Raw genomic sequence first — 14,977 nt, forward strand, 5'->3', positions numbered from 1 at the left:
TTAAGTAACTGAAGAACAATGTACAAAACAATGTTCAAAAATGAAGAACTCTTCGCCAACTGGCTAATGTTAAATACTATTAATTTAAAAAAAATCCAACTTCTCCCTGATCCTCTGCATGGTCAACTGTCACCTGTTAATGCACGTGAGTGATGCGTGCGTATATGCGTATTGCGTTTGTGCTGCTTAGGCGATGTATAATATTTGTAATAACAATATTTCATGCACACTATGTGACGTGTGCTCTGCACGTATATTATGGGCACAATGAAAGGAGAGAAGCTAAGTAAGCCTGAGTCCGACCCGAGCCCGATCTGTAAAAAAAAAAAAAAAAAAAGGCCCAAGCTCGGCCTGAATGGGCTTAGCGTGTCGGGCCCCGACGGGCTTGCAGACCTCTAGTCAGTAGGGCCTTTGTTAATTTTTTTTTTTTTTTTTTATATATATGACTGCATTTTTGTCACATGGGACAGTAATCATATTATAGTCAATTAATCAAACACTTCTTTTTAAATGTGTTTGTGGTATGATTTCAAATAGGATAATTTAATATTAAAGACATTAAAATATTTTCTCTCTTTTGTTTGTCTTTGTTCATCATAATGTTTTTGTTTTTTTCAGTGATTGGAGAGCTGACCAGATCAAATATGTGTCCTGTCAGACCAGCACAGCCTCCTCCTGTCAGAAACACATCAGTCATCATGACACAGAAGCAGCCCTGCAGCTCGATTCTCACCAGCCAGTGCATGATGATCTGCAGAGAGTCAAAGACCAGCACAAAACCAGTATGAAGAACAAGTATGAGAGCTTATTTGAGGGAATCAAACTACAAGAGAATCAGACCCTCCTGAACAGGATTTACACACAGCTTTACATCATAGAGGGAGAGAGTGAAGGAGTGAATGAAGAACATGAGGTGTTACAGATGGAGAAAAGTTACAAGACCCTCCAAGACACTCCAATCAACTGCAATGACATCTTTGATGCTTCACCCGAACTAGGATATGAGGAGAAGAGAAGAGAGAAGGAGGACAAAATCAAGACTGTTCTTACTAAAGGCATCGCTGGAATTGGAAAAACCGTCTCTGTGCAGAAGTTCATTCTGGACTGGGCCGAGGGAAAAGCCAATCAGGATGTAGATTTCATATTTGTGCTTCCATTTAGAGAGCTGAACTTGATTAAAGATCATCAGTACAGTCTTCACAGACTTCTGCTGGACTTTCATCCTGAACTTCAAGATCTGGACCCAAAGATTTATGATGAATGTACAGTTGTGTTGATCTTTGATGGTCTGGATGAAAGCAGAATTACACTGATGTTTTCAGACAGTGAGAAAGTTTCTGATGTGACTGAGTCTTCATCAGTGGGTGTGTTGATGTCAAACCTCATGAAAGGAGATCTGCTTCCCTCTGGTCTCATCTGGATCACCACCAGACCAGCAGCAGCCAATCAGATCCCCTTCAAATACATCAACCGTGTGACAGAAATTCAGGGATTCAATGACCCTCAGAAGGAGGAATATTTCAGGAAGAGAATCAGTGATGAGGATCAAGCCAGCAGAATCATCTCACACATCAGAAGAGCAAGAAGCCTCCACATCATGTGCCACATACCCGTCTTCTGCTGGATCTCAGCCACTGTGCTTCAAAACATCCTGAAACAAGATCTCAGTGCAGAAATTCCTCAAACTCTGACTGAAATGTACATACACTTCCTCCTCATTCAAACTAGCATGAGGAACCAGAAATATGAAGAGAGAGATCCAGAGAAACTCCTGCAGTCCAACAGAGAAGTGATTGTGAAACTTGCTGAACTGGCTTTCAATCAGCTGATGAAGGGCAATGTGATGTTCTATGAGGAGGACCTGATTGAAAGCGGCATAGACATCACTGATGCCTCAGTGTATTCTGGGATTTGCACTGAGATCTTTAGGGAGGAATCTGTGATTTATCACAGGAAGGTTTACAGCTTTGTACATCTCAGCTTTCAGGAGTTTTTTGCAGCACTGTATGTGTTTTTCTGTTATTTACACAAGAACAGTGAAGTTATGAAAATGTTTCTCACTGGAAAGTCCAGAACTCAGTCTGGAAATGTTCCTCTGGATGTGTTTCTGAAGGGAGCAATGAATAAAGCTTTGAAGAGTAAAAATGGACACCTGGATCTTCTCCTTCGATTCCTTCATGGCATCTCACTGGAGTCCAATCAGAGACTCTTACAGGATCTGCTGATTCACACAGAGAACAACCCAGAGAACATCAAGAAAATAATCCACAACCTCAAACGAGGTCAAAAAAACAATGTCAGCCCTGAAAGATGGATGAATCTGTCGCATTGCTTGATTGAGATGAAGAATAACTCTATTGTTGAAGAAATGCAGGCATTTTTAAAATCTGGAACAAACGAAAAACGTCTTTCTCTTGCACAATGTTCAACTTTGGCAAACATGATCTTGATGTCAGAGGAGGTGATGGATGAGTTTGACCCTAAAAAGTACAAGATCATATCATCACAAGAGGGTCTAAGGAGACTGTTACCTGCTCTGAGGAACTGCAGAAAAGCTCTGTGAGTGTCAAAATATGAACATAATATCAACTGAATTGGAATATGAACATAATACCCCCATACTCATAGATTTCCTCTGGTAAATGCACTGTAATGATAATTTTAAAAATATATATTATTTATTTATTTACATACATTTGACGTGTCCACTGATTCAAATATTAAAAAAAAATATTTTTTTATTATAATTAATATCTAAGTAATTGCATTTCTGAATTGCAGAAGTTTTAAAAGCTGAATTTTTCTCAGTCTTTTTTTAGATGATAACATTCTTTTTAACCAATTAATTTACATGACTTTCCATTGTTCATGATTTACTGGATAAGGATTAAGTATTTTTAGTAAAATATTTTTCTCTATAAAAATCTGTAGAATATACTGTCACATATATATATATATATATATATATATATATATATATGTGACAGTATATTCTACAGTAAAAACTGTACCCAAATCTAGTCAACAAAATGTTGTCTTTCATACTTCGCCTGACTGTAACATTGTTTTTATGAAATATTAGGGCATAGCCTATAAATGTTAATTTGCAGTTTAATACGTTGCTTATACAAATACATTTTATTTCAACATATTTCAGTCGATTTTTACTCATCTCAGTAGGCTATAGCAAAGCAGTTTATTCTTTCACACACAGACGCGCGATTCATATTTAGGCTAAACAGTCTTTACAAATATGTACCCTTCATTCATCTCACAGAAACGCGATTCATATTTAGGCTAAACAGTCTTTACAAATATGTACCCTTCATTCATCTCACAGAAACGCGATTCATATTATAGAAACGCGATTCATCTTTTTGTTTACATAGGCCTACACTAACGTTATTCCATAACGTTATTCCACATTAACACTTGATAAAGGATAACTTAGCCTACCTCACTCCTCAGCGGGATCTGCTCCTCATATTGCTCCTCATATCAGCACGGAAACTTTTCTCCATAAGGTAGGCTATATTATGCCTCTTTGTTTACAGCTGATGTGGGCGTTTCACAGACTGAAATGGTTCTCAGAATTTGCGTTTGAATAGCATGCGCTCTCCGGGGTGTGGTCAAATTACTTTTGAATGGCTCGTAATGAGCTCGACTGGAGTCGCTCTCTTTTTATACAGATTACGGAAGCTGATAATATTTGTTTTTTATATAAATTACTTCATTTAAAAGCTGCGATCTCAAGCTTTATGCCCGTGGGTCTGTTTGCCTGTTTGACTGAATTTTCGCGGAGTTATAGATCATTTTCGAACGCGTTTCAAATGGGAGTTTACTGACAGAGAGAAGGCAGATTTTTTATTTGTCAAAAAGCAAAACACTTTATTTTTATTGTGAGTATACAGAAAAAAAATAGAAACTGAACAGGATCGATTGATGTATTACACGAAAATGAAAGATCAAAATTAACAGAGCATTTTGTGTTTATTTTTCATTGCTAAAAAAAAAACGAGCAAAACGCGCGGGCGCGTTTTTGGTCCCCAGAGGGTTAACACAGGACCGAGCTCTTGACTGACCAGAACCTTTTAACCATGGTCATCTCTTTTTTCAGATTAACAGCCTGTGATCTCAGTGATCAGCAGTGTGAAGTTGTGACTTCAGTTCTACAGTCATCAAACTCCTCCCTGAGAGAGCTGGACCTGAGTAACAATCACTTGCAGGATTCAGGACTGAAGCTGCTCTGTGCCGGACTGAAGAGTCCAAACTGTGGCGTCAACATACTGAGGTTTGAGTTTCACATTCATTCTGTAAAGTAGCAGAAAGCGATTTCTGTGAAACACTGTCAATATTTGAAATTGACACCCCTCCCTTCTAGTAGTCTGTCACGCGAGAATAAGTTAAGAAGACAATCTCGTAATTTTCAAGAACAAAATTACCATCTTATCACAATTCGTAATCGATTAACTTGCAGTTGGTAAAGGCGGGATATTAGAGAGTAAGGAGATCAAGTCAGCCGTGAAGATGTCAAAGAAGCATGTGTGTACATTTAACGAGGTATTACGGAATAAGGAAGTACATTTATCTTCAAAAAGAGTTTATCCAGTTACTATGCGCAGTAACTTGTGAAAAAAGAACTCAATGTGGTATCGCGTTGAATGACACACCAGAAGTGCTCTCTCAGACAGCGCGCAATCCCAAATCAGGGTTTTTCGTACATTGAATTTTTTTTGTCAGCCTCCCAAACTAATTTTTGTCCTGCCAAAGCCTTATTTGATCAGTTATTGTGATTTATTTGTGAAAAGGCGCATGTTGAATGAGCAAAGAGCCCCTCCCCCGCAGGCACTCTCTCTGTTTTCAACCTAAGCACTATTTTTGTTTTCTCTCCCCCGCACATATTAATAAAAATTAACAATGATGATGTTTTGAAAGAGCTGCTAAATCTGGATCCCTACAAATCTGCTGGGCTAGACAATCTGGACCCTTTCTTCTTAAAACTATTAGCCGAAATTATTGCAACCCCTATTACCAGCCTATTCAACCTCTCTTTTGTATCGTGTGAGATCCCTAGAGATTGGAAAGCTGCCGCGGTCATCCCCCTCTTCAAAGGGGGAGACACTCTAGATCCAAATTCTTATAGACCTATATCTATCCTGCCATGTCTTGCTAAAATGTTCGAAAGCCAAGTTAATAAACAGATCACTCAATATTTTGAATCCCATCGTATTTTCTCTGCTATGCAATCTGGTTTTCGAGTTGGTCATGGATGTACTTCAGCTATGCTCAAGATACTTAACGATATCATAACCTCTATCGATAGAAGACATTATTGTGCAGCTGTCTTCATCGATCTTGCCAAGGCTTTCGACTCTGTCAATCATCGTATTCTTATTGGCAGACTCAACAGCCTTGGTTTCTCAAGTGACTGCCTCGCTTGGTTCTCTAACTACTTCTTAGACAGAGTTCAGTGTGTAAAATCGGAGGGCCTGCTGTCCAGTCCTCTGGCAGTCTCTATGGGGGTGCCCCAGGGTTCAATTCTTGCACATACTATTTACTTATTACATATACTAATTAATATGTTATAATAGTAATTACAATAACTGGGTACTAACTAGGTACCAACCATGAACCTACCCCTAAACCTAACCTTAACCCATGCAGTTACCTTATATTACCCAGTACTTTCTAAAGTAAGTACACTGTAAGAACATATAAGTGCATGTAATGTAAAATAAAAGTGCAACCCAGGCCTTCCCGCTCTCTATCATCCCTCCAGTGCTCAGAAGCTTCTCCATTATTAACACAGGACCAAGCTCTTGACTGATCATAACCTTTTAACTGGAGTCCTCTTTTTTTTTTTTTTTTTTTTTTAGATTAACAGCCTGTAATCTCACTGATCAGCACTGTGAAATTGTGGCTTCAGTTCTACAGTCATTAAACTCCTCCCTGAGAGAGCTGGACCTGAGTAACAATGACCCGCAGGAGTCAAAACTGAAGCTACTCTGTGCTGGACTGAAGAGTCCAAACTGTCAACTCAACATACTGAGGTTTGAGTTTGACTTTCATTCATTAATTAATGTTAATAATAATGTGTGTTTAATATAAATTTATACTACGGGGGGCTGTTGAATGCATGACTCTGATTGGTTGATGAATGGGGTGGTTGAAAAAAAACAAACCTAGAGTTTTGAACTCAACCATTTTTTTTGACCAATTAGACTTTACATGTTTTCAACATTGCACCCTTAAAGGGTTAGTTCACCCAAAAATTAAAATTCTGTCAGTAATTACTCACCCTCATGTTGTTCCAACCGCGTAAGACCTTCGTTCATCTTCGGAACACAAATTAAGCTATTTTTGATGAAATCTGAGCCATGTTTCACTCCTCCATAGGCTTCTATGTGACCGAAACTTGCTGGCCCAGAAAAGTTATTAAAGATATCGTTAATATAGTCCAAGTGACTCCAGTGGCTCAATCTTAAGTATATCAAGCGACGAGAATACTTTTTGTGCGCAAAAACAAACAAAAATAACGACTTTATTCCACTATTCATTTCCTTCTCTCTCGACCTCTAGTTGGTTCGCGTAGTGTTTTTGCGCAGCGCGTCTGTGTTACACGTCACCACGTAGGCTCACTATTGGTCGACGCCGGTCATGTGTGTGTTGCGTGATGACGTGCAACACAGACGCGCAGCGCTAAAACACTACGAGGCCCAGAGAGAAGGAAATGAAAAGTGGAATAAAGTCGTTATTTTTGTTTGTTTTTGTGCACAAAAAGTATTCTCGTCGCATGATAAACTTAATGTAGTGCCACTGTAGTTACTTGGACTATTTTAACGATGTTTTAATAACTATTCTGGGCCGGTGAGTTTCGGTCACACTGGAAGCCTATGGAGGAGTCAAAATTCTGTCAGATTTCATCAAAAATATCTTAATTTGTGTTCCGAAGATGAACGAAAGTCTTACATGGTTGGAACAACATGAGGGTGAGTAATTACTGACAGAATTTTCATTTTTGGGTGAACTAACCCTTTAAGTAATTAACTTTACACACAAACTCAACTCATTACTTTGTGTGGCAGAAACAACTCAATTGAGTGAAAGTAACTCAGGTGAATACACATTAGTGTAACATAGTAAATATAGTTTATATATTGTATATACTATATTGTAAAATATTGACGCAATATATTATTTCATATAGTTTTCAATATATTTTAACTAGTTAATATATTGATCATAAATGTATGAAAATATATTTTTATTCCATGATGGTTATAACCAGAGTACTCCTTTTTTTCAGATTAACAGCCTGTAATCTAACTGATCAGCACTGTGAAGTTGTGGCTTCAGTTCTACAATCATCAAACTCCTCCCTGAGAGAGCTGGACCTGAGTAACAATGACCTGCAGGATTCAGGAGTGAAGGTGCTCTCTGCTGGACTGAAGGAAAACTGTCAACTCAACATTTTGAGGTACTTAGAAGTTTTATGTATATAGCGCCTTTCCGTAGCTCAAGGTCGCTTTACATTGTACATTACAATACATTTACACACCCTCACACACATTGCAAACACATAAGGATACATATAGCCACATTATCCAAAGTACATGTTAAATAGATATGTTTTTAGCTGAGTCTTGAAGGTAGCCATAGATGAGATATAACGAAGTGTAAGGGGTAGTGAATTCCATAATTTAGGAGCATTAACACTAAATGAACTTCCACCTACAGTGGACAAAAAAAAAACAAGTTCAGCTGATCTAAGGGACCAGGCAGGGTGGTAGGAGTAAAGTAGATCAGATGGTAAATCAGTAATATCTTAAAGTGAATACGTGATGCCACGGGTTATCAGTGAAGATCATGCGGCAGAGGAGTAATGTGAGTAGAATGCCTGGTCGATGTGAGAACATACTGTAATCAACTGATGCATAAATTAAGGTGTCAGCATCAGCTAGAGAAGACCGAAGATGTGCAATAATACGAAAATGGAAAAATTTGTTTTTAACAACAGAAGAAATATGAGTGCAAAAAGAGTTGAGTCAAATACAACACCAAGGTTACGGATGGATGAAGAAGGCTTACAGGGTTCCCGCGGGGTCTTAAAAAGTCTAAAATTCTGAACTTTAAATTGAAGGCCTTAAAACGTCATAAAAACGGCCAGATTTTCATCCGCGGTCTTAAATTTCATTTAGTCAGGTCGTAGCCTACAAAGCAGAGCTCTAGTGCAGGGGTCTCCAACACGTCGTTTGCAGCCTGATTGGAGGTCGCTCGCCAAGAGGCCGTTCACATATCGTGTCTTTTGCGCGCTCAAGTTCGTTCAAATGTAGGCGCGCGGTAAGCGTGCTCATAATTGAAGCGGCGCGCTCGTTTTTTCCAGGCGCTGTCTGAAAGCTCAGTCAATAGGAAGGATGGGAATGCACCCAAACACTACGGGTGTTTTTCTCTTCTCCGTAAATAAATCTTGTAGCAGAGCTACAGCAAGCGTTTTTTACTAATAAAAGATAAGCTAAAGTGCATTGTAAATGTCAGTAATTTATCTTTTTTGACTCATTCTTTTTATAAAAAAATATTTAAAGTCTGAAATATGTGAGGTTTATCTTTTTATAAAACCTTTTTTGTCAAACCTTTATTTTAACTTGTACATGTTAGTATATAACATGCAAGACACTTTAAAAAATGTTCATTTTTAATGGTATTATTTTAATGTTTATGTAAACAAAAAGTGCATATTGATGCGAAATTTATTTATTTGCTGGTTTTCGACATAAAACTTAAAACCATGATCATTTTTGTCACTATAATCATGAAATTAAATGTTCATGCCATTTCATCTCTAGTTATGATCAACTATGATCAACTAAAATAAACTAATTATGTGTTTTTTACAGTATAATATGCAAAGTACAATTTTCTATAAAAAAATTATATCTGATTCTGTTCTTTTCTCTGACACGCGTTGTTGGGTGTGGAAGGTTACTAATGTGATTTATCTGTAAATTAAATTAATGCTTTTTTAATTACTGAATTCATTGAAATAAAAATAATTCTTTGATTTGAATATTTATTTGGTAATGCGTCGTGTAGGTCTTAAATTTCAATCTTTATGGTCTTAAAATGTCTTAACATAAACCCCATCAATATCAAAGGACCGGTCCATCCTTTTGACTGAGGCAGCAGAGCCAATCATCAGTATTTCAGTTGTGTTATTTTTATTTTATTTTCTTTTGTGTTCCCTTTGGTGCAATTATAGTATTACTATAGTTTTTTGGACAAAAAACGTTTAAAATTGAGTGATTTATGACCTTTTCCCACCCTGTTTCTCATGCTCTGATTCAAACAGTCTGTTTTGGGGGTGTTTCCCCTTTAAGAGTTCAGTGTTAACACCCACTGTTATGATTGGATAATGTCAGTGCCTATGCATCAATTGTTAACGCCCCCTTGTCAAAACGTGCGGATTTTGCGGAGCTGTGTTTACCGTTACCATAGTAACGGGTGATGCGTGCGTGGCGATGGCGATTGCAATGATGTTTGAGTCGGAATCAGAGGAAATGAACCATCAACACAACTAAGAATGTATCTGCCCGTCCACATAGAAAGTGTGAAACTATTTTGTCAGTTTAACAGCATACATCTTTAAATAGCCTAAGGGGCATGAACATGACGGTCATAAAACAATAAGTAGGCTAAAAAACACGGTGATTATTCATAATTAATTAAACTGCAATTAACGTTTTTAAAAAGTTTTAAGTTTTAAATAGCCTACATTACTTACAGTTTGCGTCGTCGTTGTGTAGCCCAGAATAGTCCACACGGCCTTATCTTGTACAAAAGTTTTCTGGCAAAGCCAGCATCAAACTGCGATTGTTCTCAACTGTTACTCATCCTTGAAATGTGGAGAACACACCCTTAAATTAACACTGCTGTGACTGGGACGTCCGCGAAAAATAAACTGCATCCATCTTCCCCTGACGTCTGGATCTTTCAGCAGCGTATATTATTCAAACATGTTGTTTGTCCACAGCCAGGAACAGCACATCTGCGTGACATCGCAATCTTCTTGTAAACAGACCCACTCGCTGCACGTCGACTGAACACATGTGAAGCGCGTGACAGATGCGATGATGAAATGAGGCGTAGTTATCTTGCGCTTGAAGCGTAGTTGTCTACGCTAGAGGCGGTCATATGCAAACGACTGCTACGTCACTTCGTACCGTGACGTCACTTCGTACCATGGATCCAGAACGAGCTGTATTTAGAGCTTGATTAAATAAATGATTCGTTTATAATGGGGAGGACGTCTTAAGCTATGAAACTTGCAGGACGTTTTAATGGTACAAAGACCTCTTATATGCCAAAAGATCAAGGCAGATTTGGTTTCTCATGTCATGACCCCTTTAACTTGAGGAAATTCAGGGACATCCAGTGCTTGATATCCCTGATACATGCAGTAAGTGAGTCGGGCAGGGATGCTCTGTTAGAGCTGGTGGTGAGGTAAATTTGAATGTCATCAGCATAGCAATGAAATTGAAGTTCATGCATGTATATGATGTCACCAAGTGGATATATATAAATGATGAACAGTAGTGGGCCAAGAACTGAACCTTAAAGAACACCCAGTGTAAGCGGGGCAGTGACCTATAGTAATATAATACTTTCCGTCGCTGATGCAGCATTACAGAGATAAACGTATAATTTAAATTAGGGCTGGGGGAATTTACGCGTTAATCTTTGCGATTAATTTGAGATGTTTAACGGGTTAAAAAAAATAACGCAATTGACGCAGCACTTTTTTTTTTATTGATTTCCTGTTGCGGCTGCTATTGAAAAGCCCGAAAATATGCCATCCCGCCCCTCCGTGTTCGGCAATCAGGTTTCATTCTCTCGCAGCTTTCATGAGCGGGTCTTTTCCGCTCTGTGTGTGTGTGTCGGCACGCTGCTGCGCTCTCTGCTCAATGTTCTGCTCTGTCGTTAACGGCCCAAACTCTCCAATCATGTACCGATCATGCACTGGAAAAGCAAAGTCCGCTCAAATAACGTGAAATTTCTCTGTAGACTTCTGTTTGCTGAGTTGGTATGGTCATGATGGGCAACAATGGTAAAATGACCTGCTCTGATCACATGCTCTGGTAATAATAGCTTTGTAGGACTATATTTTATTTTGATAATTAGTAAAAAAAAATTTTTTTACAAATCTGTTAAATTGATTATGTTGATTGATTGTTTATTGAAAAAGAATAATACATTGATATATTGATGTTTAATATTATTTTAATATAGGGCTATTTTCTGTTCCTTTTTTTTTCCTGTGGTGTTTCATTTAATTAGGTGATTCTAAGTTTAAATATTGATGATTACAAGCTTGGGGGAAATGCAATTAATTGCAATTAATTAGTTAATTTTTTTTAATCGATTCCCAGCCCTAATTAAAAAAAAATAATAAAAAAAAACGTTTTCTAACTTTAATAAGAATTAATCTATATATAATTTCAAATTTATGCAGTGCAAACTGTTTGATAACTTTATTCAATTTCTGTATATTACCTACCTGTTAAGACAAATATTTAAAATATACTGTCTTTGTTTCTACATTAATTTGGAGATTAACTGTGAAATTATTACATTGTTACATACAAGGTTTTTTTAATGGTGATTAATCGAGTTATTTTTGCAATCGCTAAAAATAAATAAAAAAGAAACATGAATAAATCTTATCCATGCTTCTTTTTATTTTTATTGAATATCATGTATTTATTTATGTTAATATCTGCGCAATTAATGTGTATTTTAGCCATCCAGCACCCCCCATAAAGTTAAGAAAGTAATGTTTAAGTCAAGCCTGCCTGATGCCTTTCACAAAAGAATGATCCCAGTCTCTTCCACACAGTGAGGCATACTGTTTATTAGGTAATTCAGCACTGTTTTAATTTAGTATCGGACCTGTGACCGGTATCGGCCGATACTGAATCCCAGGAATCGGTATCGGAGGCAAAAAATGCTGATCGGAGCATCCCTAGTCAATAGATTATGTGTCTTATACTTCGTGTTGTTTCAATTTGTTAATAGATTTAATAACTGAAACATAACAGTGAAATAAATTAAATGATCGTAAAATTAAAACATTGATCAGGACTGTTGTTAGTCGGCAGCATTTTTGTTTTAGCATTCTTTATTAAGAATTAAATAGGCTTACAGTAGGTTGTTATGATATGCATAATTTTCTTTAATAAATAATAAAAACATTTCAACATAAAACATTGCAATAAAAAAAATTACATCAATGAGGCTTTGCATGAGCATGAAGGAGGGCTGTACAGTGCAACATATGTCACACGACATAGTGCGACATAATGTCTCCACGATCTGCTTTTGAAGAAATATGATAGTATCGTGCTACAGCGCACATTCTATCAGCTGCAGTTCTGGCGCCTCAGTCCCAGTACTGTAAAACTCGACGTACTTTCACATCACATGTTAATGCAGCATTAACATATAATGCACTTATTCGCAATTACAAAAGTTGTCACAAATTATTTGCTCGTGCTTTAAAGCTTTGCCGGGTAAACATTTCATTGGCGTTCTGTTCTGACATGATGCACTTTTTCTGAGCGTGTATGCCCGAAGCGCGCGCACACTAGGGTGGTCCTTATTTTTAAAGTCTCCAATTGTCATGCTCTTAACCCTTTAAATTGTTCCTTTATATAAGAAAATACAGCATGCCAATTTTTATGGCAGTAACATAATAATTACTGGTAGCTCAATAGCTTTAAACTTTCTGAGATTTTGATGATTTTCGTAAAAACAGATCATTTGAATTGGTATCGCACCTGGCAAGTAAAATTCCCCAAAAATCTCCATAAAAGCATCTAATGCACCATTTATTCCTATTTTATATACATATCTCAGTTTACTTATTGTCAAGTCAAGTCAAGTCATTTTCATTTATATAGCGCTTTTAACAATGTAGATTGTCTCAAAGCAGCTTTACAGAGATAAATGTATAATTTAACGTAAGATTGTTTTGGCTTTATAGCGGTTCTTTAATAAAGTTATTTTCCAGCTAAAGTTAGTTTTGATTGATTCGCTTCCGTCGCAACGATCATTTGTTTTTAAATTAGGGCCGCCAAGACGACACCATTCTCTCTACACAGACTTTAAACGCGAACCTGTGAGAAACGCTGATGGCGTTCAGATGCGCATTAAGAACGGGTTCTATAGTTATGTGCATTTGAATATATGTGTGCAGGTTTGGAATTCCCTGCAAACCAAGCCTAAACAAATTACTGGTGTTTCCTTATAGTTTTGATTCAGAATTCTATTTTATTTTATCTATTCGGGGTAGATACGCAAATTGAGTTTTCCCGACGACGCGTTATCTGTAGAGTGGGAAAGGGATCCTCCATAGGGAGAGACTAGTTGGCACTTCAGCACTGCGTTGACATCGGGTCCAGGCGAAGGTCCTTCATCAGATCTGGAAACGGCCTGGATCCGGCAGGCTGCGGGAAAACCTTGGGATAAACAAAGACACTAAAATTAGCGTAGATGCCATTCTTCTCATGATGTAACGAGTACATCAGGATTTATGGGAAGTGTTCCCGGTTCCAGCTGACCTAATCTATGCAGCCTAATATTGAATTATAGAAGTCTATAATGTATTATGTGAACGCTATGTCAAAGAGATGTGTCTTTAATCTAGATTTGAACTGACAGAGTGTGTCTGCTTCCCGGACAATGGTAGGAAGGCTGTTCCAAAGTTTTGGTGCTAAATAGGAAAAGGATCTACCGCCAGCAGTCGATTTAGATATTCTAGGTATTATCAACTGGCCGGAATTTTGAGATCGCAATAGACGTGAAGGAGTATAATGCGTTAAGAGCTCGCTCAAGTACTGCGGAGCTAAACCATTTAGTGCTTTGTAAGTAATCAGCAATATTTTAAAATTGATGCGATGTTTAATAGGGAGCCAGTGCAGTTTTGACAGAACCGGGCTAATATGGTCATACTTCCTGGTTCTGGTAAGAACTCGAGCTGCTGCGTTTTGAACTAGCTGTAGTTTGTTTATTAAGCGTGCAGGGCAACCACCCAGTAGAGCATTGCAATAATCTAGCCTTGAGGTCATGAACGCATGGACTAATTGTTTCCGCATTTGTCAATGAGAGCATATGACGTAATTTAGATATATTTTTAAGATGGAAAAATGCGGTTTTACAGATACTAGACGCGTGACTTTCAAATGAAAGATTGGTATCAAAGAGCACACCCAGGTTCCTAACCGACGACGAAGACTTAACAGAGCAGCCATCAAGTGTTAGACAGTATTCTAGGTTATTACGTGAGGAAGTTTTTTGTCCAATAATTAGAATCTCTGTTTTTTCAGAATTTAGAAGTAGGAAATTACGAGTCATCCAATTTTTTATATCAGCTATGCATTCTGTTAATTTAGTGAATTGGTAAGTTTCGTTAGGTTTTGAAGAAATATAGAGCTGAGTATCGTCAGCATAACAGTGGAAGCTAATTCCATGTTTCCTAATGATATCTCCTAATGGTAGCATGTACAGAGTGAACAGCAGCGGTCCTAGTACTGAGCCCTGTGGTACGCCATACTGAACTTGTGATTGATAAGACATCTCTTCATTTACTGCTACAAACTGATAACGGTCAGATAAGTATGATTTAAACCATGCTAGTGCAATTCCACTAATGCCAACATAGTTCCCTTTCGTTGTCACTCCGAGTTACGTCGGATGACGACGAATGGGGTTTCGCTTAGAAATCCTATCATCTTCGAGTATTAAAACACGAGCCAATGGCAAGGAAATGCCATGGGTCTGCGGAATTTGCATAGCGTAACTCCGCCCCACCCTGGGGGTATAAAGGAAGTCGCGAGCAACATGCAGATATGTTTTCGCTTCGGAGCCAAGTTCAGTACTTCACTCCACAAGCCTTTTGAGTGTCATCTCAAATCTCTTCGAGACG

General features: G+C 37.8%; 2 protein-coding genes across 2 annotated transcripts in view; one reads left to right on the top strand and one right to left on the bottom strand.

The window, feature by feature from the left end:
- The window catches only part of LOC311295271 (NACHT, LRR and PYD domains-containing protein 12-like), a 60,918-nt gene that overhangs the window by 14,406 nt on the left and 31,535 nt on the right, over positions 1-14,977 (top strand). The window contains exons 4-7 of the mRNA XM_084416557.1: positions 619-2,559; positions 4,118-4,291; positions 5,877-6,050; positions 7,307-7,477. Coding sequence (XP_084272683.1) covers positions 619-2,559; positions 4,118-4,291; positions 5,877-6,050; positions 7,307-7,477 — 2,460 coding nt within the window. The remainder of the gene's footprint in view (positions 1-618; positions 2,560-4,117; positions 4,292-5,876; positions 6,051-7,306; positions 7,478-14,977) is intronic.
- The window catches only part of LOC311295206 (protein NLRC3-like), a 129,382-nt gene continuing 127,748 nt past the window's right edge, over positions 13,344-14,977 (bottom strand). The window contains exon 9 of the mRNA XM_084416445.1: positions 13,344-13,511. Within this exon, the coding sequence (XP_084272571.1) occupies positions 13,469-13,511 (43 nt within the window). The 3' untranslated portion in view covers positions 13,344-13,468. The remainder of the gene's footprint in view (positions 13,512-14,977) is intronic.

This window comes from Rutilus rutilus (assembly GCF_951802725.1).
Source record: "Rutilus rutilus genome assembly, chromosome: 1".
Lineage (NCBI taxonomy): Eukaryota > Metazoa > Chordata > Actinopteri > Cypriniformes > Leuciscidae > Rutilus > Rutilus rutilus.